We start from the raw sequence: 27,720 nt of genomic DNA, 5'->3' as shown, positions 1-27,720 counted from the left end.
GCCAGGGATCAAGATTCGATTCCTACCTTGGGCAACTCTCTGTGTGGAGTTTGCACATTCTCCCAGCGTCTGCGTGGGTTTCCTCCAGGTGCTCCAGTTTCCTCCCAGAGTCCAAAGATGTGTAGTTGGGTGAGTTGGCCATGCTAAATTGCTCATAGTGTTCAGGGATGTGTAGATTAGGTGCATTAATAAGGCCTTTGATAAGATGCCTCGCGGGAGGCTGCTGAGTAAGCTGAGGGCCCATGGTGTTTGAGGTGAGCTACTGGCACAGATTGAGGATTGGCTGTCGGACAGAAGGCAGAGAGTTGGGATAAAAAGTTCTTTTTAGAATGGCAGCTGGTGACAAGTGATGTCCTGCAGGATTCAGTGTTGGGGCCGCAGCTGTTCACTTTATATATTAATGATCTGGATGAAGGGACTGGGGGCACTCTGGCGAAGTTTGCCGATGAGACGAAGTTAAGCGGACAGGCAGGTAGGTCTGAGACAGTGGAGAGGCGGTACAGAAAGATTTAGACAGTTTAGGAGAGTGGTCCTGGAAATGGCTGATGAAATTCAATGTGAGCAAATGCGAGGTATTGCACTTTGCAAAAAAGAATACAGGCATTGACTATTTTCGAAACGGTGAGAAAATGAATAAAGCCAAAGTACAAAGGTTTCTGGAAGTGCTAGTCCAGGATTCTCTAAAGGTTGACTTGCAGGTTGAGTCCATGTTAAGAAAGCAAATGTAATGTTGTCATTTACCTCAAGATGAATGGAATATGAAAGCAGCAATGTGCTTATAAAGCTCTAGTTAGGCCCCATTTAGAATACTGTGTCCAATTTTGGGCTGCACACCTCAGGAAGGACATATTGCACTGGAGCGTGTACAGTGGAGATTCACATGGATGGTCCCTGGAATGGTAGGCCTAACATATGATGAACGTCTGAAGATCCTAGGATTGTATTCATTAGAGTTTAGAGGGTTGAGGGGAGATCTAATAGAAACTTACAAGATAATGCATGGCTTAGTAAAGGTGGACACTGGAAATTTGTTTCCGTCAGGTGGGGATACTAGGGTCAATTTAGAACAGAAATGAGGAGACATTTCTTCAGCCAGAGAGTGGTGGGCCTGCCATGGAGCACAGTGGAGACCAGGATGTTAAATGACTTCAAAGTAGAGATTGATAAATTCTGGATCTCACAAGGAATTAAGGGCTACGGGGAGAGTGTGGGTAAGTGGAGTTGAAATGTCCATCAGCCATGATTGAATGGCAGCGTGGACTCGATGGGCTGAATGGCCTTTCTTCCACTCCTATGTCTTATTAATCAGGGGAAATGTACAGTAATAGAGTAAGGGAATGGGTTGGGTGGGTTACTCTTCGTAGGGTCGGTGTGGACTTATTGGGCCGAATGGTCTATTTCCACACGGTAGGGATTCTATGATTCTATGCTAAGTGCAAGGTCATGCATTTAGGTCAAAAAAAAGGAGAGATTACCTAAATTGGAAAAGACTTCAGGGTGCTCTGTTGCAGAGGGATGTATTCGTTCATGAGTTGCAGAAAACTAGCATGCAGATAATAAAGCGAATGGAGTGTGGCTTTTATAGCTAAAGGAATAGAATATAAAGGTAAGGAAGTATTGTAGCAACTATATAAGGTATTGGAGAGACTGCACCTGGGATATTGTGCACTGTTTTGGTCTCCTTATGTAGTGGCATTGGAGGAAGTTCACTAGATTGATCGCCAAGATGACGGATTTGTCGTATGAAGAGAAATTGAACAGTTCAGGTCTATAGTCTCTGGAATTTAGAAGAATGAGAGGAGATCAAGTTGAGATATTCAAGATGATAATAGGGATGGATAAAATAGATGTAGAGTGGATGCTTTCATTTGTGATGTATTCTAGGATGAGAGGTCATAGTCTTAGCAGAAGAGATAACAAATTTAAAACACAGTTGAGGAAAACCTACTTCTCCCAAAGAGTTGTGAATCTGTGGTAGTCACTATCCCAAAGTGAAGGCAGCAAAATGGGATTAAGGAGCATATTAGCCATGATCGACTGGTGGAGCAGACTCAATGGGCGGAATAGTCTTTCTTCCACTCCTATGTCTTATTAATCAAGGGAAATGTGCAGTAATAGAGTAAGGGGATGGGTTACTCTTCGTAGAGTAATTCTGCTCCTATACCTTTTGAACCTGTGAACTCTTTGGTTTGTGTGTTTCTGTGCTTTCAGCTATGCCTTTGATGAAGTTTGGAGGAGCAATGAAATATAGAGGGCCAGAACATACTACTTTTTGGCTTTGCTTTTTGCAGGGAGAGCAGGCAGTGGAAATATAGGGGCATTGTTTTATTGAATCACAGCTTGTGCTTTGAGCCAGATTGACTTAGACCATTATGGCAAACTTCATATTTCTATCCTGTGTGGATTAGCCTAAATCCAGTTGGGAGAAAATAAAATTCTTGCATGAGGTTGTTAATACCAGATGGCCTCCTTTTTTAGAGACCGCAATTTCCCTTCCCACCTGGTTAAAGATGCCCTCCAACGCATCTCGTCTACATCCCGCACATCCGCCCTCAGACCCCACCCCTCCAACCGTAACAAGGACAGAACGCCCCTTGTGCTCACCTTCCACCCCACCAACCTACGCATAAACCAAATCATCTGCCGACATTTCCGCAACCTCCAAAAAGACCCCACCACCAGGGATATATTTCCCTCCCCACCCGTTTCCGCCTTCCGCAAAGACCGTTCCCTCTGTGACTACCTGGTCAGGTCCACGCCCCCCCCCCCCACCCCCCCCCCCCATAACCCACCCTCCCATCCTGGCACCTTCCCCTGCCACTGCAGGAACTGCAAAACCTGCGCCCACACCTCCTCCCTCACCTCTATCCAAGGCCCTAAAGGAGCCTTCCACATCCATCAAGGTTTTACCTGCACATCCACTAATATCATTTATTGTATCCGTTGCTCCTGATGAGGTCTCCTCTACATTGGGGAGACTAGACGCCTCCTAGCAGAGCGCTTTAGGGAACATCTCTGGGACACCCGCATTAATCAACCCCACTGCCCTGCGGCCCAACATGCCAACTCTCCCTCCCACTCTGCCGAGGACATGAAGGTCTGGGCCTCCTTCACCGCCGCTCCCTCACCACCAGACGCCTCATCTTCCGCCTCGGAACACTTCAATCCCAGGGCATCAATGTGGACTTCAACAGTTTCCTCATTTCCCCTTCCCCCACCTCACCCCAGTCCCAAACTTCCAGCTCAGCACTGTCCCCGTGACTTGTCCTGACTTGTCCTACCTGCCTATCTTCTTTTCCACCAATCCACTCCACCCTCCCCCGCCCCAGACGTATCACCTTCATCCCTCCCCCACTCACGTATTGTACTCTAGGCCAGGTCATTTCCTCTGCCCTGAAGCTCTTCAACCATGTTGTGAAACAAACGCGACTCTATGCTACTTTCTCCCCACCCCCACCCTCCTCTAGCTTATCTCTCCACGCTTCAGGCTCTCTGCCTTTATTCCTGATGAAGGGCTTTTGCCCGAACGTCGATTTTGCTGAAGCTCCTCGGATGCTGCCTGAACTGCTGTGCTCTTCCAGCACCATTGATCCAGAATACTTTCTCCCCACCCCCACCCTCCTCTAGCTTATCTCTCCACGCTCCAGGTTATGTGCCTTTATTCCTGATGAAGGGCTTTTGCCCGAAAAGTCGATTCTACTGTTCCTCGGATGCTGCCTGAACTGCTGTGCTCTTCCAGCACCACTAATCCAGAATCTGGTTTCCCGCATCTGCAGTCATTGTTTTTACCTTGTCAATACCTTAGATTTATACAGCGCCAGAAATGACCAATGCTTAAAATAGCATGTTGTATTTATGTACATTTTGTTTTTTGGGGGCCAAACCCTTAAATCCAAAGCAGATTTTGGAGCCATATAACAAATGTGTTTATCAACATAACAATAAAAGCTGAAACACAATCCTTACCTGGTCTGACCTACATGTGAGTCCAGACCCACTGTTTACTGCCCTCTGGGCAATTAGGGCTGGACAATAAATGCTGGATTCTGGATTAGTGGTGCTGGAAGAGCACATCAGTTCAGGCAGAATCCAAGGAGCTTCGAAATCGACGTTTTGGGCAAAAGCCCTTCATCAGGAATAAAGGCAGTGAGCCTGGAGCGTGGAGAGATAAGCTAGAGGAAGGTGGGGGTGGGGAGAAAATAAATGCTGGCCTAGCCAATGACTCTCATCCTGAGAATAAATGTACCATCAGCAATATTTCTTGCTTAGGTTTAATGATACTGGATATGGAGTATATTGCTGCAGCTTGTAGAGAACTGATTTGTTTTTGGTGGCAAAATAAATAACTAATGTTACTGTTGTAAGGAAATTGAAATGATACATGATTGCAGGAATGTAATATATCACAGACTAGGAATGATGGGCAAGATGCAGTGATATGGTAAAGAACAAATGTGGTGTAGTTGGTTGGTCAAGGCAAGAAAAAAAATGAATCAAATGAGAGAACCAGGTGAGAAAGTTTAAAAATCATAATATTTATGAAACATACAGGGCAAAGTCTGCCCTTTCACTGTAATGCCCTCAGATTTACAAGTGGAGTTCCGCAGGGATCAGTTCTGGGTCCTCTGCTGTTTGAAATTTTTATTAATGACTTGGAAGAGGGAGTCGAAGGGTGGGTCAGTAAATTTGTAGATGATACGAAGATTGGTGGAGTTGTGGATAGTGAGGAGGGCTGTTGTCAGCTGCAAAGGGATTTAGATATGATACAGAGCTGGGCTGAGGAGTGGCATATGGAGATCAACCCTGTCAAGTGTGAGGTTGTCCATTTTGGAAGGACAAATAAGAATGCGGAATACAGGGTTAACGGTAGGGTTCTTAGTAAGGTGGAGGAGCAGAGGGATCTTGGGGTCTATGTTCATAGATCTTTGAAAGTTGCCACTCAGGTGGATCGAGCTTGTAAGAAGGCCTATGGTATATTAGCGTTCATTAGCAGAGGGATTGAATTCAAGAGTCGTGAAGCGATGCTGCAGCTGTACAGGACCTTGGTTAGGCCACATTTGGAGTACTGTGTGCAGTTCTGGTCGCCTCACTTTAGGAAAGATGTGGAAGCTTTGGAGAGGGTGCAGAGAAGATTTACTAGGATGTTGCCTGGAATGGAGAATAGGTCGTACGAGGATAGGTTGAGAGTGCTAGGCCTTTTCTCATTGGAACGGCGAAGGATGAGGGGTGACTTGATAGAGGTTTATAAGATGATCAGAGGAATAGATAGACTAGACAGTCAGAAACTTTTTCCCCGGGTACAACAGAGTGTTACAAGGGGACATAAATTTAATGTGAAGGGTGGAAGGTATGGGGGGATGTCAGGGGTAGGTTCTTTACCCAGAGAATGGTGGGGGCATGGAATGCGCTGCCTGTGGGAGTGGCAGAGTCAGAATCATTGGCGACCTTTAAGCGGCAATTGGATAGGTACATGGATGGGTGCTTAAGCTAGGACAAATGTTCGGCACAACATCGTGGGCCGAAGGGCCTGTTCTGTGCTGTATTGTTCTATGTTCTATTTCTTTTCTTGAAAAGTTCTGGCCTCTTGAGCAAGTCCAACTTTATTTGCTCTTCATTTGGCTGTTGTGCCTTCAGCCTTTGAGACAATAGAATTCCCTCCCTAAATTATTTCTTAATACATGACAATGAAATACCTTGGCATATTTTCAGTCTAATTACACATTGTCCTTGGCTGCATACGTGGTATGACAGAAATTAGTGAGTGATTTTGTGTTGTGTTGCATCAAAGCAGAAGTTGGTAAAAATGTGCTGACTTTGTTCCAGATCATACAATGGCTGTATAAAAATACTGTTTTGTCTGTGCCTTGTATGAGCTCTCTTACTGTTATGAATGAATTTTCTTAATGTTAGCAGTGTTGAGTTTGCAAATTGTAGGATTTGCGTACATTCTGGGATTTTAAAGAATGAATTTTGATTTTTTTCTCTCTACTTAAGCGGGCACACCACCTGGAGAAGAAATGCCAATTGTTTCAAAAACTAACATTAAGGAATACAGGGACAGCTTCTCGAATGAGAAATTTGATTTTCGTAACAATCCCAATATAACTTTCTTTGTGTATGTCAACAACTTCACCTGGCCCATTAAGATACAGGTGAGTTTCTTTACGTTTTATTTCAATGTAAATAAAGTATAGTGAATAAGTTTTTGTTTCCTTTTTCAGAAATGTTTGGCAGTATTTTAAAAATCATATTTCTGAACCAAATTGTCTCAACAACTCCATGGCTTCAGGAGCTTTACTGATGATTTTTCAAAGTCTGGCAGTCAGTCCATTGACTTCGAATAGACAGGTTTGCCATGGACTTTCTCTGGGAGACACTTTGGGCTTGCTCAGTACTGGAGGATAAATAGGCTGTAGCATGTTGGGGCTTTTTTGCAAGTTGTTTTCTTTTGCCAGCAATTATTGCTTAAGGATGGGATATGAATGTTGGCCTTTTAACCATCCAGTGTGTGGAGTAAACACACTCAGGTCAGACTTGTGGTTAGGTACAACATCAACTTTTTCTGTTCCAACACAGATTTTCCCCCACAGACTTGATAACTGTAATCTTGGCTGTACTGGTGGAATGGCTTTCTGTTTCCCTCAGCAGCTGTCCTCTGACTAATAACATGGAAGATAACAAGCAATTTCAAATAAAAAGACAGGATATATTGGCTAAGGTATTCTTCTTGAATGGTGGAGCAGGCTTTACTGCTCATTGTTTAATTTTAAGTCTGTTTCTCACTCCAGATACTGCCGGAACTGCTGAGTATTTTCAACATTTTTGTTCTTGTATCATCTACAATTACCTGTTTCTTCCAACTAAACGTTTCAACTGTACCAAGTAAATTAGTACATAATAGGAGTCGTCATGGAGAGCAAATTGAGAGGTATCAATTAAAATTAAGCTTGACGAGTGAACTGGATTCTAAAATGAAGTTTTTTTCTTTTCATTTAAGGTTATGTTGGATGGCTGAGACTTGTTTGCACTTCTGTATCTTAGGTAATTTGGAGGGGTCAGGTGTGTAGAAAGTGCCTGGAGAAGTAGCTGGATTCGGTATAGAGCATCAGGGAGGATAAGAGTTTCCTGGATTGTTGGAATAAATGGGTCATTCTTGTATTGTCAGGCTGTGATTACTGGGTACCTCAAGGATTGGTACTTTGGTTCCAGTTGTTAGCAATATACATCAGTGATTTAGAGGTGTGACCCAAATGTAATATTTCCAAATTTATGGATTCAAAAACACCAAGTGGGAATGTTTGTTGTGAGAAAGGCTAAAACTACAGAAAGATTTGGATATGCTTGGTGCATGGGCAAGAGCATGGTAGGTGGAATATAATGTGATAGAAATGGGAGGTTCTCCACTTTGGTAGGAGGAACACATGCAGTTTTTTTTTTAAGTTAGGAGTGATTGGAAAGGACCAAGGTATTTTCAGTAATTCACTGGTGCAGCAAGCTGTTATGGAGGCTAATGGAATATTTGTTCTTCATTCCATGTCTCAGGAAAAAATAGGGAGTGCAATAAAGATTCAAGATTCACCAGATTTGTTTTGTGTATGGTGGAAATGAAGAGCAATTGGATAGAACTTCTGCCCTCAACCCTTATCTTTCTTCTCAGAAAAATAACAAGGTTCCCCTTGTCCTTATTTTTCACTCCACCAGTCTCTACATTCAAAGGATGTTCTCTGCCAACAGGATGCTACCATCAAACACAGTGATTTAGCAGGGAAACAGATCCTTTCGTCCAACTCATTGAAGCCAACCAAGTTTGCCCAACTAAACTAGTCCCACTTGCCTCCATTTGACACATATCCCTCTAAACCTGTCCAAAAGACTATTAAATTATTGTAAATGTACCTGTGTCTGCCACTTCCTCTGGCAGTTCATGCCACATATGAATCATCCTCTGTGTGAAAAACGTTGCCCCTTTAAATGTATCTTCTCTCACTTTAAAGATTTGCCCCCTAGTTTTGAACTCCTCACCCTGGTGAAAAGATCTTTATTATTCATCTTATCTACGCCCCTCGTGATTTTATAAACCTTTATAAGGTCACCCCTCCCTTCTACTCTCCAGTGAGAAAATTCCCAGCTTCTCCTTATAACTTAAGTTCTCCAGTCCTGACATCATCCTGGTAAACCTTTTCTGAACCCCCTCCAATTTAAAAATAGTATTTCTATAGCAGAGAAACCAGAACTGTACACTGTATACCAAACGTGGCTCACCACTGTCCTGAACAACTACAACATGATGTCCCAATTTCTGTACTTAATGATCTGAGCAATGAAGACAAACATACAAAATACCTTCTTAACCCCCTTGCCAACCTGTGACGCATATTTCAAAAAAACAATGTCCCTAAACCCCCAAGTGTCTCTGTGCAACAAACTACCCAGGACCCTCATATTAATTGTATAAATCTGTCTTTGTTTGCATTAACAAAATGAAATGAATACCTTACATTTATCAAAATTAAAGTCCATCTGCCACTCCTCAGCCCATTAGCCCAATTGATCAAGATCCCTTTGTAATCTTAGATAACTTCCTTCACTGTCGAATATACCACCATATTGACCCTTCATCAGACACCAGACCTGCTGAGTTTTTTCAGGAATTTCTGTTTTTGCTTCTGATTTCCAGCATCTGCGATTCTTTGTTTTTTTTTGAGGATTTAATGCTTCATTCATACAGGGCATTGGTGAGTACCTGTCTTGAATATGATGTGCTGTTTTGTAATTGCACTGGAGGTGATTCAGATGAATGAGTCGGTTGTCTTGAGGAAACTTTATTTTGTTTTCACTGGAGGTCTGTTAAGTGTGGTTAAAATTCATAAGATCCTGAATAGTCTTGACAAGTTGGACATGCAAAGGATATTTACTCTTGTGTGAGTACAGAGCAAGGAGGAACTTGGCATCTCCTTTTAGGTGAAAGTGAGTACTGCAGATGCTGGAGATGAGAGTCAAGAGTGTGTTGCTGCAAGAGCACGGCAGGTCAGAACAACATCCGAGGAGCAGGAAATCTTTCAGGCAAAAGCCCTTCATCAGGAATCCTGATGAGGGACTTCTGCCTGAAACGTCGAATTTCCTGCTCCTCTGATGCTTCCTGACCTGCTGTACTCCTTTTAGGGTAGAGTTGAGGGGAAATACTGTCTGGAGGTTTTGTGACTTTGAAACGTGCTCCCTTAGAATACAATGGAGGCAGGGTCATTGAATATTTTAAAGGCTAGACATAGATTCTCGTTCAGCTAGGGAATTAAAGATTGTCGTATTGGATGGAAAAATGGAATTCAGGACAAATCTAGTCCTGATCTTATAAAATGACAAAGCAGGCTTGAAGGGCTGAATGGAATGCTCCTATTATATATAAGTATTATATATATAAATAGAGAAAAAATGATTAAGTTTCATTCAGAATTTCTCAATGTTTATAAAACAAGAGGCTGATATAGATGAGAGCAGAATAAGAAGGGTTAGGAAGAATACAACACTATCAAATACATTATAAATAAAAAATGAGATGAATAAGGTTAGTGATCAAAAGGGAAATTGTGAATATAATGTGCCAATAATTGAAATATGGTTCAAAATAGTGAGAACTGAGCACTTTAATGGTCAAGTACCTAAAATTCTCAAGAGAAGACAGCGAAGAAAGAAAAATGAGCAGGTGTGTTCCACTGATTAGAAAAGATATTGCAGCCTTGAATATCCTTCTGTAAAGAAACAGTTGAGCAGCCAAAGACAGAATACATATGTATTTTAAGTTGAGAAGCAGAAAGGGATCATTCTACCGTGAGGATATTCTGTAGGTTTCCAAAAAATGGGATAGACAGCAGAGAATCTGCATGGAAATCACAGGGATGTGCAATGTTCAGTGCTGATCCCAGGTAATCTGCATTACCTAAATTTTTATTTTGTTCTTCCATGGAATGTGGACATCACTGACAAGGCCAGCATTGTTTGTTGATTCCTAATCGTCCTTGAACAGGCGGTGGTGATCCACATTCTTGGACCACTGCAGTCTATTGGTGCAGATGTTTCCACAGTATTCTTAATAAGGAAATTTCAGGATTGGCATCCAATGGTAATGAAGACATAATAAATTAATTACCAAGTCAGGACAATGTGTGGCTTGGGAATAAGCTGTAGATGGTGGTTTCCATGTATAGACTGCCATTGTCCTTCTCAGTCATAGAGCTTGTGGATTTGGAAGGTGCTGATGGAGAAAATATGGTATGTTATTGTAGTGATTCGTGCAAAAGGTTTGTACTGTCGTTGCTGCAGAATGAGAGTGGAGTTGATGTATTGGGTACGAGTCAAGTTTGTTTTGTGCAGGATGATGATAAGTTGTTGTACTCACCCAGGCACATTATGCTCCTGATTTGTGTATTTTCTTTAGATTACATTACAGTGTGGAAACAGGCCCTTCGGCCCAACAAGTCCACACCAACCCGCCGAAGCGCAACCCACCCATACCCCTACATTTACCCCTATACCTAACACTACGGGCAATTTAGCATGGCCAATTCACCTGACCTGCACATCTTTGGACTGTGGGAGTAAACCGGAGCACCCGGCGGAAACCCATGCCAACACGGGGAGAATGTACAAACTCCACACAGTCAGTCGCCTGAGGCGGGAATTGAACCCGGATCTTTGGCGCTGTGAGGCAACAGTGCTAACCACTGTGCCACCGTGCCGCCCACATTTCTAGATAGTGGACATCCTTTTCATGAGTCAGAAGGTTAGTTACCTCAGAATCACTGGTTTCTGACTTCCTTTTGTATCTGTGTGGCTATTCTCATTCAGTTTCAGTCTGTAGAGTATTAGTAGTGATTGATTCAGCAATATTTAAACAAAAATGTTGAACAGGCTAGGTCTGTTCTAAACATTTGAGTTTCGAACAATGAGAGTTGACTTTATTGAAACATAGTAGAGCGTGATGGGTGGATGGGGTTATGTCCTTAGGATTCAGGATAGCCCATTTTAAGACTGGGGTGAGGAGAAATTTCTTCCCTGAGTGTGGTAACACTGTAGAATTCTTCACAACAAGGCAGTGTGGAGGCTAAGCCACTGAATGGTATTTAAGAAAGTTAAATCTTTGATAGAAAAGGGAGTTGACACTCATAGGCGACGGATAGGAAAGTTGAACCAAAATCTTATTGAATGATTCGGGCTTGATCGGTTAAAATGCCTACTCCTACTATGGAGTCCAGTGTTCCTGTGTAATGATACTAAATGTCATGGAGAGGTGGTTCAGTCCTCTCTTGCTAAAGAGGATTGTTATCTGCCACCTTGTGTCTGATGAATGTTACTTTCTGATTTGAGGTTACTATGCAGGACTCTGCTTCTCAACCTCTTCCCTCACCTGAGGTCTGATGGCCCTCACATTAAGTCACCACCAGTCACTTCTCCCTCTAATGAGAGAGCTGCCCCTGTGGCCTGGTAAGATTATGGTGACACAAAACAACAACTTTCCATCGATCAGCTAAAGTATGAATGTTGTCCTGGTCTTACTGTAAATGAACATGGACTGATTCTGAGGAGTCGTAAATGATACTGAAAACTCTGCAGTCATTAATTAACTTTCCCACTTCTGACATTAGGTCAGTAATGAATCAACTGATAATTGTTTGTCCTAGGATATTTGCCTGAGGAAGTTTGCATTTGATTTTTATTTTGTCGTGTGTATTTTACAGTAAGAGTACAATAAAATAGAGCGAAAAGCTTTCATTCACCACAAAACGGTGTTGTTTTGAAAAATTTAAGAATAAGAAAAAATAGAAATATTTTGCTTTAAGAGAGTCCAGTAGTCCTGAACCAGGTCATCACCATCAGTGACACCTGCACTCTAATCCCTTCCCACTGCCTCGCTGCTGTCTACACCAGAACAAAGCAACATTGAAGTTCCCAATCCTCAGGCACCATCTTTGCTGCTGGGCTGATACTTGTTAACCAGAACCTCGTGCCATCTGTGCTGGACCCACCAACACCAGACACGTCTCTCTCAATGCTGGACTCACCTCATCGATGTTGCTGTGATTTCCTTCCGCCACCACCAAACAGCCAGCAATGAAATCGCTAATCCTTGGTTGCCAACTTTTGCCACTGGGCCAACCTCGCTGATGTTGCTTCTTGCTGATTTAGTAGCTACTGGTTTCAGGTCCTGTACTAGCTCCAGAAAAGTAAGCAAGGGCTCACTCTTTCCTCCATGTTGAGCTTGCTTGAGGTCCTTGCCTTGGGTCTGCTTAAGCTCTGCTCCCTGGGTCCGTTCGAGGTCTGCTCCCTGGGTCTGCCTGAGGTCCGTGTGCTGAGCTTTTGCCATTGCTAATGCCATTCAAACTCAGGAAAAGTTGAGCAAGTTTTTAAAAAAAAGAAAAGAGAAGGAAAAGAACAAGATAAGTGTTCAGGGTGGGCAAGTTTTGGCACAGAACCTTTGTTCCGCCAGCATTTTGTGCACTAAGGTCCTGGGATTAAGAAATTTGATCTTGAGCAGCCACGTGTGTTCTCCTTTATGGCCAGGTATGACTACAACAATAAGACATGGGAGCAGAAATAGGCACTTGAGCCCAACAAGTCAGCTTTGCCATTCAACAAGATTATGGCTGATCAGATAGTCCTCATCTCCATTTTCCTGTCTTTTCTCGAAAACCCCTAATTTACTGAGCAATTAATAATTTATTCTGGCCTTGGATATACTGAATGACCTGACCTTGTTAGCTTTTTGCAGTCAAGAATTCCACAGTTTCATTACCCTTTGAGAGAATAAGTTCTTTCTCATTTGTCTTAAATGTGCAACCCCTTATTCTGAGGTTATTCCCTTTGGTCTCATACTCTCCCACAAGGCGAAACAATCTTTCCACATTTACCCGCATCTGTCAAGTCCCAAAAGAATCTTTTATATGTTTCAAAAAGTTCACCATTCGTTCTTCAAAATTCCATGAGATTTGCCTCTCCTCATAAGACAGTCCCTCCATACCCAATGAGCAAATCTTCTCTGGATTCCCTCCTTATCTTTCCTTTAATAAGGGAACCAAACCTGTTGACAGTATTCTGGCTTTGGTCTGACTAGTGTCTTGTGTTGTTTTCGCAAAACCTCACCACTTTCATACTCCGTTCCCTTTGAAATAAAGATTAACATTCCATTTACTTTCCCTATAACCTGCTGAACTTGGAGATAACTTTTTGTGATTTATGATCAAGACTCTCTAATCCCTTGAGCAGAGATGTTCTCCCCTGATTCCCATTCATGTCAGTTTTTCCAGAGCTGCTTGCTGTGCTGTCAGTTGCTGCCGTGATACCCAGAGCAGGGGCACTCTCACATCTCATCTTGAGCTCAGCTCCCCCTTCATCCATATTTGGACCAAGGCAGGAGCTGAGGGACAGTGACAGAATGCACACTGAGCAGCAGAGAGTATTTGATTGCTGTGTGAATGCCTTTTATTAGATCTGTTGATGCGTCTTTGCTTATTCCATTGATGCTCGAGGTTGCTGGGGTTTTTACAGGATTAGTTTTGTCCTGCTTCTTGTGAGTGGGACAATACCAGGGCATTTTTACCACAGAGGCAGATCCCAGAGTTGCATTTGTACTGAAAAAATTTGGTTAGGGGTGACAACTGATTGCAATATCCAAATGCAAGGCTAGGGCTGTGCTTAGTTTTTGTTTTATTTATTCAGGAGGTGTGGGCATCACTGACCTGGTCAGCATTTATTGCGTATCGCCAGTTGTCCATGAGGAGGTGGCGGTGAACTGCCTCCTTGAACAGCTGCAAGGACCTTGAGGTGCCGGAGTACTGGAAGGTTGCTCATGTTGTCCCCCTGTACAAGAAGGGTAGTAGGGATATTCTGGGTAACTATAGACCAGTGAGCACAACGTCGGTGGTGGAAAGTTGCTGGAGAGGGTACTGAGCGATAGGATCTATTTATATTTAGAAAAGAATGAGCTTATCAGTGATAGGCAACATGGTTTTGTGCGGGGAGATCATGCTTTACCAACTTAATAGAGTTCTTTGAGGAAGTGACCAAGTTGTTAGATGAAGGAAGGGCTGTTGATGTCATATACATGGTCTTTAGTAAGGTGTTTGATAAGGTTCCCCATTGTAGACTAATGGAGAAAGTGAAGTCACATGGTGTGCAGGGTGTTCTAGCTAGATGGATAAAGAGCTGGTTGAGCAACAGGAGACAGAGAGTAGTAGTTGAAGGGAGTTTCTCGAAATGGAGAAAGGTGACCAGTGGTGTTCCACAGGAGTCAGTATTGGGGCCACTGTTGTTTGTAATGTACATAAATGATCTAGAAGAGGGCACTGTTGGTATAATCAGCAAGTTTGCAGATGACACAAAGATTGGTGGAGTAGCAGAAAGCATAAGGGGCTGTCAGAGAATGCAGGAGGATATAGATAGACTGGCAGAGTTGGGCAGAAAAGTGGCAGATGGCTTTCAATCCAGACAAATGTGAGGTGATGCATTTAGGCAAGACTAATTCTAGAGTGAATTATACAATGAACGGAAGAGCCTTGGGAAAATTTGATGGGCAGAGAAATCTGGGAGTGCAGGTCCATTGTACCCTGAAGGTTGCTGTACAAGTGGATAGAGTGGTCAAGAAGGCATATATGGTATGCTTGCCTTCATTGGACGGGGTATTGAGTATAAGAGCTGGCAAGTCATGTTAAAATTGTACAAGACATTGCGGTGTACAGAATACTGTGTACAGTTCTAGTCGCCACATTACCAAAAGGATGTGGACGCTTTGGAGAGGGTGCTGAGAAGGTTGCAAGTATGTTGTCTGGTATGGAAGATGCTAGCTATGAAGAGAGGTTGAGTAGGTTAGGTTTATTTTCATTAGAAAAAAGGAGATTGAGGATGGACCTGACTTGAGGTTTACAAAATCATGAAGGGTATAGACAGGGTGGATAGAGACAAGCTTTTTTTCCCCAAGAGTGAAGGATTCACTAATGAGAGGTCATGCTTCCAAGGTGAGAGGTGGAAAGTTTAAGGGGGATATACGCAGCAAGTACTTCACACAGAGGGTGGTGGGTGTTTGGAACGCGTTGCCGGCAGAGGTGGTAGAGGCAGGCACGGTAAATGCATTTAAGATTAGATTAGATTAGATTACATTACATTACATTACATTACAGTGTGGAAACAGGCCCGTCGGCCCAACAAGTCCACACCGACCCGCCGAAGCACAACCCACCCATACCCCTACATTTACCCCTTACCTGACACTGCGGGCAATTTAGCATGGCCAATTCACCTGAGCTGCACATCTTTGGACTGTGGGAGGAAACCGGAGCACCCGGAGGAAACCCACGCAGACACGGGGAGAACGTGCAAACTCCACATAGTCAATCGCCTGAGGCGGGAATTGAACCCAGGTCTCAGGCGCTGTGAGGCAGCAGTGCTAACCACTGTGCCACCGTGCCGCCCACGCGTTTGGACAGATGCATGAGTAGGTGGGGAGCAGAGGGATACAGATGCTTAGGAATTGACCGACCGGTTTAGACAGTGCATTTGGATCGGCTCAGGCTTGGAGGGCCGAAGGGCCTGTTCCTGGGCTGTAAATTTTCTTTGTTCTTTATTCCATATTTTCTAAGTAGACCCAGAGTGCTGTTTGGGAGCGAGTTCCAGGATTTTGTCCCAGACATACAGAAGGAGTGGTGATATATTTCCAAGTCAGAATAGAGAGTTGTTTGGAGGGGAACTTGCAGGTGGTAGTGTTTCTGTGTATCCCCCATGTAATCCTGGAGCACAAGTCTTTAGTATTGTTGCTGAAATGAAAAAACTTTGCAGTATTTGATAATTGTTTGGATATTCTCATCAGAGTAAAATTTTGACAATTGTCACTGGTCCCAAACTTGATCTTTGGTCATAAGATGGGTAAGGGGTGTTCAAGTGCTCAATGAGCCATGATCATATTGTATGGTGAGGCACATTCGGTGGGCTGAATGGCCCACATCTTGTCCTGCAAGGTGTAGCAAATTGTGAGGATGACACAGTTGACAGGCTATAGATTGGACTAGGCAGTCAGTGAGCAGGATAACATTTTGATAGAAATTTGATGTGATGCGTTTTGTTAGAAGAGCTGGGAAGCAAAATATATGTAACAGCAGAGTTTCGAAGAGTATACAGGGACAGAGTAACTCTGATTTCATCAGCAGAAGTAGACGGTGACAGAGCCTGTTGAGATTTGTTGCAAATCATCAAGTAAATCAAGTTGTCAGGTATGAAAGGACACAACTATGCTGAACCCTAAAAATGCTGTGGTTTGGTTACAGTTAGGATATTGCATTCAGTTCTGGTCAGAGCACTTTAGTAAGGATGTAAGGATTCTTGAGAGATTGCAGCAGTGAAGAACTGAATGGTTCCAGGAAACAAAGATTATAGATTTAACGTTTAGTTTGGTGAGGCTGTGTGGCTTTCCTTGGAGGAAAGGAGGTTGAGAGAAGATTTGTTGTGTATAAAAAGATGTACAAAATGGTGACAGGTTTACATAAAGTGGACAAAAGAAAGTTGTTCTCAGCTGATGATACAGGTACTAAACTACGTCAATTCAAGTTTTTAGGAAACCGATACCTTAGGTATATGAGGATGACATGCACATTAGTGATCTGGAACTTGTTACCGATATGTGTGGTGGAAGCAGAGGCGATGAATGATTTCAGAAAGTAATTACCTTGTCACTTTAGCAAGGGTTCTGTGCCAAATAGAAAACCTGGAAAAGTTAAGAAAATTTCTGAAATGGGTCCAAAGTCTTTGAAAAGTAATCGAAGTTTATAAAGATGAGATGGAACTTCTCTAAGCAAACTTCCAATCACCTTCCATGTTTTTCTGACTGACGACCTCAATTCCATAACAGCTTTCTTTGCTTTTGTCTGGAATCCAGTACAGATAATCAGACTGGTAGCACTTTTCATGGAATGCAACCCATCGACAAATGGGTTAGCCACATGAGAAATTGAAGTCACTGGACAATTTGCAATAATTTAGGGTTACAAATGTAAATTTACAAATACCAGAGTACATGATATATTTGAATGAAAAGAAAGGTTATTATCTATTTCACTTGGGTAATGGAACAAGTTTATGTAATTCTGTATTGCTGAAAGTGTAGGAGTTTTGTTGAGGGAAAGTGACTTGTGGGACTATGGGGTAAGAGCTGGAGAATGAGACTGACTGTTTTAGTGATTCATCATGGAATTGATGAGCGAATTGACTACCTCCTGTGCCATAGTGTCTCTGACTCTCTGATCAGGGACAACATTGAAGGAACCAGATTGAATATCTGTAAAGAGGGCTATTATGTGGAAGTGGTTATGTCCTTACCTTTGGGCTAGAAGGCCTTGGTTCAGGTCCCACCTGTTCGAAGTATGATATAACATGTCTGAGGTAGTTGATTTTAAAAATAGCAAAACTGTAGTACAGAGCAGACTTAAAATCTGGCAGTTCAGGTTGAATTTTCATCTGGAATAGCTTTTCATTTTAAATTTTCTCTTAGATTTAAATATATTGCTTGTAATGATGGATTTATTAAATTTTTGCAATCATGATTCCGGAAAGCTTTTAATCTGAGCCACAGCTATCTCACATTTGCTATTAAGGTCTTTAAAATATGAACCAACATTGATTGTTAATTTAGCACAAGGAATTCTTAAGTTTTCCATTTTAACAAAGATTTAACCAGGTTTAAAGTAGGTTGATGTTTTGTCTCAGTTTGTCGAAGATACATTTCTGATGCATGGTGCAGTTTTAGTGACTGTTTTAAATAAATGAAGAATTGTAAAATTGTTGATTTAGTGTCAGTGAAGTTATGGAGCCTCTTTTAGGTAAAAGCGTCATTTATAAAATCCAGATTGCATTTATCTAGGGTTGATGATTCTTTCACAAGAATATTTATCTAAGATTTTTATATTTATCTCAGAAATTTTGGTTACCTGAATATAATAAACAAATTATTTAGCAATTTTTGTAACTGGTGATTAAACAGTGACTGATTATCTTCCCAACAGACACTTCAAGAGTTCACTAAATTTCATTAAAGTGTGCTGTATTTTAATCACTGATGCTGAGCAGAACTGCCACAAAGCTAGTGCTTCGATTTGTGACTGTAAAATGACCATTTATAATCTCTTCTGGTGAATTACAGTGTCTTAATCAAATGGAGCTAATTGGAGTTGGCATTAAATTATCTTGGCTCCAATTGCTGCAGCCTGAAACTGAATTACATTACATTATGCTTTGTCCTTTAACTTGCAATCAGCCTAGCAGCTGTGTCCAGTTCAGTTATATGAAGCATGTCTTTTTTTGCCTGAAGCCACCGATACTGTCTCTTATGTTGGTTGATTTAATCCCTGGTTTTCCTAATTATTAAGTGACTTTTCAAAAAAACTCAAGTTTTGTAATGATAGCAATGTGACCTTACAAATGTTGCACCACAGATTTTGTGTTATTGCGATAATCAAAAAGTTGTTTTTTTTTAGTGATTTTTTAAAAGAAAAATCAGTCTTCAGAGTTTGAAAGGATAGAATTGTCGATTAATTCTAGAGGTATTTTCTCTAGGGGCAATCTTGTACCATCTTATGACTTGTTCTTCCTTTTGTAATATGACGCTTGTCATTTTTTTGTCATTATGTCATATACTATTGATTTCTTCGCTCATAAACAGTGAAATTAGATGGTTCCATTATACTGTTTATGTCTATTTGATGTCCTAAAAAGTACTGAACAGCCTGAGCACTCCTGTAGAAAGCACCATCAAGCAATTGGGGTGTGCTTTTATTAATCCCTTGCACCCAAAAGCTAAATTATTATGTAATTTGTTTCATACACAACAATCTTTTTGTACTTGGGTCATGTGACTTGTGGCAAGATCAGCATTAATTAGATTCTAATTGACAGTTGTGAAAGTTATAGTGAGAAGCTTTGCTGAACTCCTGAACACTTTGTGGTGTATATGGTGGAAGAGAGAAGGATTCCAGGATTTTATTCTAGTGACAGTCAAGTGACAACTTTGTTTTACTCTGAGGGGAAGTATAATGTGGCGATTTGTTCTTCTAATTCTTAGACATTGCTGGTTTGGAAGGCGGTGTTAAAATTATGTTCACGTGTTATTGCACTGAATACTACAGATGATATGCACTGTTGCCTTTGTGCATGTGATGGATAGAATGAAAATTCGAGGTGGTGGATTGGGTGCTAATCCAGTAGTCTGCATTTTCTTAAGTCGTGTTGAGGTTCTCAACATTTTGTTGGCCTTCACACATCCAGATAGTGTATCACACTCTTGACTCATGGCTCGTGGACAATTAATAGGTATTGGGAATCAGGAGATAAGTTACTTTGCACAGAATTTTCCACCTCTGTCCTTTCTTGCAGCGACAGTATTTATGTGAATGCTTTAACTCAGTTTCTGGTCAGTGATGATCATTGTTGGTGAGGAATTTAGTTGCAATTGCGCATCTTATGTCATCATAGTACTGTAAGGGCCATTGCCTATCCTTTTCCATTCCATTTTGAAATGTTTTGTATTCTGGAACATGTATTTCCCAGCCTTGGCTACCTTTGTAACTACAGTGACAAGAACAGTTGTATAGAAATATCTATCAGAAATAAACATCTAAGGCAAATAAGAATGAAGAAATTAAGGTACCTAATGTTAACAAGGAAAAGGTGCTGGAGAAATCAGAGATCAACATTCAATAAATTCTCACGACTCGATGGCCTACATCCCAGAGATGTAAAGAGAGCTAGCTGGAAAAATAAAGGGTGTGGTGGCTAAGATTTTCCATGACTCTCTCTTCTGGAATGGTTTCAGCAGATTGCAAAGTAAACAAATGTAACACCACTATTCAAGAAAGTAGGGTGAGAGAAATTGAACTATAGGTCAATTCGGTGACATTAGTCATCAGGAAAGTGCTGGAATCTGTTATTTAGGAAATGATAAAATGTATTTGAAAATTGTAGTCCAGTGAGCCTGACGTCGGTGGGGGGAAAGTTGTTGGAGGGAAACCTGAGGGGCAGGATGTACATGTATTTGGAAAGGCAGGACTGATTAAGGGTAGTCAACATGGCTTTGTGCGTGGGAAATCATGTCTCATAAACTTGATTGAGTTTTTTGAGGAAGTAACAAAGAGGATTGATGAAGGCAGAGCGGTAGATGTGATCTATATGGACTTCAGTAAGGCGTTCGAGAAAGTTCCCCATTGGAGACTGGTTAGCAAGGTTAGATCTCACGGAATACAGGGAGAACTAGCCATTTGGATACAGAACTGGCTCCAAGGTAAAAGACAGAGGATGGTGGTGGTGGAGGGTTGTTTTTCAAACTGGAGGCTTGTGACCAGTGGAATGCCACAAGGATCAGTGCTGGGTCATCTACTTATTGTCATTTATATAAATAATTTGGATGCGAGCATAAGAGGTATAGTTAGTAAGTTTGCAGATGACACCAAAATTGGAGGTTTAATGGACAGCGAATAAAGTTACCTCCGATTACAACAGGATCTTGACCATATGGGCCAATGGGCTAAGAAGTGGCAGATGGAGTTTAATTCAGATAAATGCGAGGTGCTGCATTTTGGGAAAACAAATCTTAGCAGGACTTATACACTTAATAGTAAGGTCCTAGGGAGTGCTGCTGAACCAAGAGACCTTGGAGTGCAGGTTCATAGCTCCTTGAAAGTGGAGTCGCAGGTAGATAGAATAGTGAAGAAGACGTTTGGTATGCTTTCTTTTATTGGTCAGAGTATTGAGTACAGGAGTTAGAAAGTCATGTTGCGGCTGTCCAGGACTTGGTTAGGCCACTGTTGGAATATTGTGTGCAATCCTGGTCTCCTTCCTATGTTGTGAAACTTGAAATGGTTCACAAAAGATTTACAAGGATGTTGCCAGGGTTGGAGGATTTGAGCTATAGGGAGCGGCTGAATAGGCTGGGGCTGTTTTCCCTGGAGCATCGGAGGCTGAGGGGTGACGTTACAGAAGTTTACAAAATTATGAGGGGCATGGATAAGATAAATAGATAAAATCTTTTCCCTGGGGTTGGGGAGTCCAGAACTAGAGGGCATAGATATAAAAGAGACCTAAGAGGCAACTTTTTCATGCAGTGGGTGGTACATGTATGAATGAGCTGCCAGAGGACGTGGTGGAGGCTGGTACAATTGCAACATTTAAGAGGCATTTGGATGGGGTGTATGAATAGGAAGGGTTTGGAGGGATATGGGGGGGTGCTGGCATGTGGGACTAGATTGGGTTGGGATATCTGGTCGGTATGGACGGGTTGGACCGAAGGGTCTGTTTCCATGCTGTGCATCTCTATGACTCTGTGTTAGAGTAAGCCAACATTGAATTTATGATGGGAAATCCTGTTTAGAATCCCTACAGTGTGGGTCAAGGCCATTCAGCCTATCCAGTCCATTCTGCCCTCCGAAGAGCATCTCACCTCCCTACCCTATACCTGTAACCCTGCATTTACCATGGCTAATCCACCTAGACTGTATATCCTTAGACACAAATGAGCAATTTAGCATGGCCACTCCACCTAACCCGCACATCCTTGAACTGTGGGAAGAAACCAGAGCATCTAGAGGCAACCATCTTAAACATGGGGAGACTGTGCAAATTCCACACAGACAGTTACCCAAGGGTGGAATCGAATCTGGGTCCATGGCACTGTGAGGCAGCCATGCTAATCAGTGAGCCACTGTGCTGCAGTGACAAATTTATTGCCAGTCTTCTGATCCTGTAGGTAGTCGGAAAGATAAACAGGGTCCAGTTGATGTCATGTACATGTATTTCCAAAAAGCATTTACTAAGGTGACACACACACAAAAAAAACGATACAAAATGGAGGGCTCCTGGAGATGCAGGTGATGCATTAGCATAGATAGAGGATTTATTAATGGACAAAGCGGAGAGTAAGGAGAAATGGGACACTGTCTTTTCCAGCAATGTGACAAAGACAGTATCATAAGAAGCAGTGCTCAACTATCTGCAGTCTGTTCATTAATGACTTGAATGTAGAGTCAAGAGAAAAACATATCCAGATTTTTTTTAATGTAAACTGAGATGAGAATACAAGTTGTGAAGAGAACAAAAAGTGACTGCAGAAAGATATTGACAAGTTAAGCTCCTTTGTTTCTATATCTTATTTAAATGAGTAGGCAAAAAGATTGTAGATGGAATATTCTCAGAGGTGAGAACTTTTACTTGTAAGAATAGAAAAGCAAAATTTTAAGACAAGGCAGAAACTTGTAAAATTTGATGTACAGAGAAACATTAGTCTCCTTATACAAGAGACACCAAAAAATAGCATGTCGTACAGTAAGCACCGAAGAAAGCAAATGATGTTTTGCCCTTTATTAGAGGGTGATTAGAGTACAAGAATAATAAGTCTTGTCACATTGTGTGAGGCTTTGATGAGGCTACATGGAAACTGTAGGTACTTTTATTCAATTGCCTCTAATTTAACTATATAGATTGGTCTCTGGGGTGAGGGTTGTCTCATAACAAATAAGGACAGGAGTAAGCTATTCAGCCTCTTAAGCCTGCTCCACCACTGAATAAGATCATGGATGATCTGACATTTCTTACATCCACGTTACTGCCCTTTCCCCATAACCCTTAATTCCCCTACTGATCAAAAATCTATCTCGCCCTTCATCACAGCTGCCTGTGGTAAGGAATTGTAAAGTCACTCAACCCTCTGAGAGAAGATGTTCCTCCTCATCTCAGTCTTAAATTGATGCCCTCTTATGGAAGATGGCCTGGACAGCAAAGTAGTATAACAAGATCTTGATCAGATGGGCGGAAGGGCCAAGGAGTGGCAGATGGTGTTCAATTTAGATAAATGTGAGGTGCTGCATTTTGGAAATGCAATTACACTATTAATGGAAAGGTCCCCAGGAATGTTGCTGAACAAATGACCTTGGAGTGCAGGTGCATTGTTCCTTGAAAGTGGAGTCGCAGATCGATAGGATAGTGAAGGCGGCGTTTGGTATGCTTTCCTTTATTGGTCAGAGCATTGAGTTTCCGAGTTGGAAGGTCATGTTGCAGCTGTATAGGACATTGGTTTGGCTAATTTTGGAATGTTGTGTGCGATTCTAGTCTCTCTCCTACAGGAAGGATGTTGTGAAACCTGAAATGGTTCAGAAAAGATGTACAAAGATGTTGCCATGGTTGGAGGTTTGGGGCATAGAGAGAGGCTGAATAGGCAGGGGCTATTTTCCCTGGAGCGTTGGAGGCTGAGGGGTGACCAGATAGAGGTTTATAAAATCATGAGGGTGTGGGATAGGATAAATAGACAAGGTCTTTTCGCTGGGATGGGGGAATTCAGAACTAGAGGACATAGGTTTAGAGGGGAAAGATTTTAAAGGGACTGAAGGGAATCTGAACCTTTTCATGCAGACTGGGGTGCATATGTGGAATGAGCTGCCAGAAAGGTATTGAGGAAGTGGTGAAGACTGTTCCAATTACAACATTTAAACAGCATCTGAATGGGTATACGAATACGAATACGAATGGTTTAGAGGGAGGTGTGTCAATTGCTGGTAAATGGGACGAGATTAGTTTGGGATATCTGGTTGGCATGGACTGGTTGCACTGAAGGGTCTATTTCCATGCTGTACATCTCTATGACTCTGTGACTATGCCTTCTGACCCTGGACTCCCATGAGAGAAGCATTGACTCAGCATTTACCCTGTAGAGCCCCATAAATATCACATATGTTTCAATGAGATCACCTCTCGTTCTTTTTAATTCCAGTGAGTAGAGTCCCAACCTATTTATGGGGCATTGGTTGTGAAGGAGTTAAAATTTGTGTTGTGGTAGAGTTTATCAGTATAGGAAGCCGTAAGTTCATAAAAAGGCATTGAATTTCCTGAAAGTTGCAAATGGAATTTTTGTTGCTTTCTCGACGGCTCCGCTTTGAGAATTGCATCCTGTGCGCCTGATATTTTTCCAGCCTGTCTTATCACTACTTTTCTGTTTTCTCCCAATAGTATTCCAGGACTTTATATGGGCTTCTAATGCAGTTCCTGGATGCAAGCTTCAATGGGTGTCACTGTTTTCGCCAAATTCATATTCTTCTAAATTACCTATCTTGTTGCAATATATTCTTGCCCACAATGAAAGTTGTTTGATAATTGAGAGCTTATTTTTGATTGTAAGTTATAAAGCAATTGGACATGTGCACTTCTAAGTAACAGGAGAATGCTTTAAAATCTGTTCATTTAGTTAATATGGATGTTCAAGGGGTAAGATCTTTTTGTACAATTGTACTGAACGTTGGTATATTTGTTCTAATGTACTGAAGCATTTTACTCAGTTAAATCTCTTAACTATTTTCCATTCTCAAACTGTACTCTTTTGTTTTAATCATTGTAACTGGAAATGTGAAATATTGTGTGCCCAACTTGCAGTGATGTCTGAATGTCAGCTGTGTGTGTGTGTTGAGGATAGACAAATATTTTCAGAATGATTGATTTAATTCTTTCATGATTCTACATTATTTTGTGCCTCAAATCATACAGTGTAGCATTTTTTATGTTGTGTATTACTGGACCTATTTGAATATTGAACAGTTCCACTTGTTTGATCAAATAGAGAGGGATTTGTTGAGGCAAGTGGGAATAGAGTAGTTCTTATGGGAGAGCCGATACAGCTGCAATGGGGTGGAATATGCGAAGAATGAATTTGTCGTTCAATGGGAACTATTTTGAAAAGGCAGGAGATTAACATTATCACTATCTCACCATGTTACATGATTTATGACATTAACAAAATGTGGTGCAAATATTTGAAAAGGTCAACGGATGGCTACAGGGAAACAGTGATCCACTTTGTAGAAGAAAAAAAATTGCTAAATAAAATTTTTTATTCATTTAAAAGGAAGACTTCTGCCCAAGGGGTAGTGATCCTTGCTGTAGACCAACTTGCATACTGAAAATGCAGTGCACTTCCTTTTGAAAGCAGCTGAACTCTCAATTGAATTGATCAAGGGAAGGCATGCGTAATCCTCATGACTGGCAGTTAGAATGAAAAAAAAATTAGGATATCCCAGGGCCTTTTAATTTCTGATTCTTTTTAATTTACTTGAGTTTGGACAGGTGCAAGTTAACAATGTACAGTTGGTTTTGATATAATGCGATAGGCCTGTTCTCATGCGATATCAAGTTGTAAGAAAATTCTGCAATAGGTGCGCCATGTAAACTAATGGGGCCAGAATTGCGTTATAGCCAATACAGGTAAGGAAAATTCGCGTTCTACAAATAATAATCTAAATTCTTCAATTGCATTAAAGCTAATTCGTGTTGAAGAAACATGTGTTATAACAGAGCCGACTGTACCGTAGAAGCTTCAGAATTTAACTTAAAATAATTTTTTAAATAAAAGTCTCTCTCTCCTTTCTCCACTGACCAGAAGCTATATTGAAAGGAAACATTGTTGCAGTTATATCAGCAACCCAAATTCCCCTCTAGCGGGCTCAACACTGGGAATGAGATCAATGAAATTATCTTGATATTACAAGGGTTCCTGACTTGTAGCCCTGAAGTCTGCTCTTACTCAGTGAAAGTACACTGAATTAAATTAACAAAATTCATTTATGTAATATGTTTATGACCATAACACGCTCATTGCATTTGTCAGCTTTGTTTTAAATTTCACTTGCAACCCTTTCTCTCTGTAGATTGCCTTTTCTCAGCACAGCAACTTTATGGACCTTGTGCAGTTCTTTGTCACTTTTTTCAGGTGAGTCAAAATATATATCATTTCTGAATTATAAAATCCACAGTCCAGTGGAACTCATGTAATTCAAAATGTGAACAGTTGCAATATTTCATTATTGAAGTAATATTTGTCTTTTAAAGAGCACTGTGTAAGTTCAACTGATTGCTTTGGGATCGCCAAGCAAACATAAGCATATCATGAGCTTATGTAAATCACAGTGTTCTATTTCAAAACAATTTCAAATTGATAATCCTAATATCATATTATATACTAATGTATTATGTCAACATTTCACATCATATTAGTTTCTGTAAGTGCATTCTAACTTGCATGTGCCGATTCTCAGTGCTTTCTGTGCTCAGTGCCAACAAGAACAAAATCTTTGAATTATTATATTTCAGAGTAGATTGATTTAAACTTTGGCTGATGGGTTGCAGTCACCCTGCAAGACACACGAGTCATACTTGTAAAGCTCAAGCATGGTATTCTTTTTGTGTTATGATGTTTCTTCTTTCCCTCCATTTTGCTTTTGCTACTGCAGTCTTGCTCATTGAAATCCAACATATGTTATCTTCAAATTCAGATGTATACAAGTTGGACAGCCAGCAATGCCCAAGTCACACAAATGAATAAAAATAAAGCTGGTAGGAACTGGTGAGGCCTCTTCTGGAGTGTTGAATCCAGTTCTAGTCACACCGTTAGAGGAATGATATTACTAAGCTGGAAAGGGTTCCGTATGTTGCTGAGAATGTAAGGTTTGAGTTATAAGGAGAGGCTGGACAAGCTGGGACTTTTTTCACTGGAGAGTAGAAAATTGAGGGGTGACCTTATAGAGACTTATAAAATCACGAGGGTTATAGATAAGATGAATGGCAGGTGTCTTTCCCCTGGGTTGGGGGACTTTAAGATTAAGGGACATGAGGTGAGAGGAGAAATATTTAGAGAGTTGGGGGCAGTTTTTTTTTTACACACAGAGTGATTCGTATGTGGAGAAAGTGGACTGCAGATGCTGGGGATCAGAGTTTAAAAATGTGTTGCTGGAAAAGCGCAGCAAGTCCGGCAGCATCAAAGGAGAAGGAGAATCGACGTTTCGGGCATAAGCCCTTCTTCAGGAATGAGGAGGGTGTGCCAAGCAGGCGAAGATAAAAGTTAGGAAGGAGGGACTTGGGGGAGGGGCGTTGGGAATGCGATAGGTGGAAGGAGGTTAAGGTGAGGGTGATAGGCCAGAGAGGGGTGGGGGCGGAGAGGTCAGGGGCGGAGAGGTCAGGAAGAAGATTGCAGGTCAAGAAGGCGGTGCTGAGTCTGAGGGTTGGGACTGAGAAAAGGTGGGGGGAGGGGAAATGAGGAAGCTGGAGAAATCTGCATTCATCCTTTGTGGTTGGAGGGTTCCTAGGCAGAAGATGAGTTGCTCTTCCTCCAGGTGTTGTGTTGCCATGGTCTGGCGATGGAGGAGGCCAAGGACCTGCATGTCCTTAGCGAAGTGGGAGGGGGAGTTAAAGTGTTCAGCCACAGGGCGGTTGGGCTGGTTGGTGCGGGTGTCCCAGAGGTGTTCTCTGAAACGTTACGCAAGTAGGCGGCCTGTCTCCCCAATGTATTGGAGGCCACATCGGGTGCAGCGGATGCAGTACATGATGTGTGTGGAGGTGCAGGTGAATTTCTGATGGATATTGAAGGATCCCTTGGGGCCTTGGAGGGAAGTGAGGGGGGAGGTTTGGGCGCAAGTTTTGTATTTTTTGTGGTTGCAGGGGAAGGTGCCGGGAGTGGAGGTAGGGTTGGTGGGGGATGTGGATCTGACAAGGGAGTCACGGAGGGAGTGGTGAAAGATGAGAAAATTTGAATATTCATGATTTAACCAAAGCTCATAGACAGACTTACAGCTGGTTCTGGATCAGTGGTGCTGGAAGAGCACAGCAATTCAGGCAGCGTCCGAGGACAGGCAAAATCGACGCTTCGGGCAAAAGCCCTCGATT

The 27,720-nt window shown here is 41.9% G+C and overlaps 1 protein-coding gene across 2 annotated transcripts in view; it reads left to right on the top strand.

The window, feature by feature from the left end:
* The window catches only part of atrn (attractin), a 412,972-nt gene that overhangs the window by 225,352 nt on the left and 159,900 nt on the right, over positions 1-27,720 (top strand). For both annotated transcript variants that reach the window (XM_087991640.1, XM_087991645.1), the window contains exons 24-25: positions 5,995-6,152; positions 25,710-25,771. In XM_087991640.1, the coding sequence (XP_087847766.1) occupies positions 5,995-6,152; positions 25,710-25,771 (220 nt within the window). The remainder of the gene's footprint in view (positions 1-5,994; positions 6,153-25,709; positions 25,772-27,720) is intronic.

The sequence above is a fragment of the Chiloscyllium plagiosum genome, unplaced genomic scaffold (genome assembly GCF_037043375.1).
Source record: "Chiloscyllium plagiosum isolate Xiang-an unplaced genomic scaffold, Cpla_swu_hap1 HiC_scaffold_1, whole genome shotgun sequence".
Taxonomy (NCBI): domain Eukaryota; kingdom Metazoa; phylum Chordata; class Chondrichthyes; order Orectolobiformes; family Hemiscylliidae; genus Chiloscyllium; species Chiloscyllium plagiosum.
This window is presented reverse-complemented; position numbering and strand designations above follow the sequence as displayed.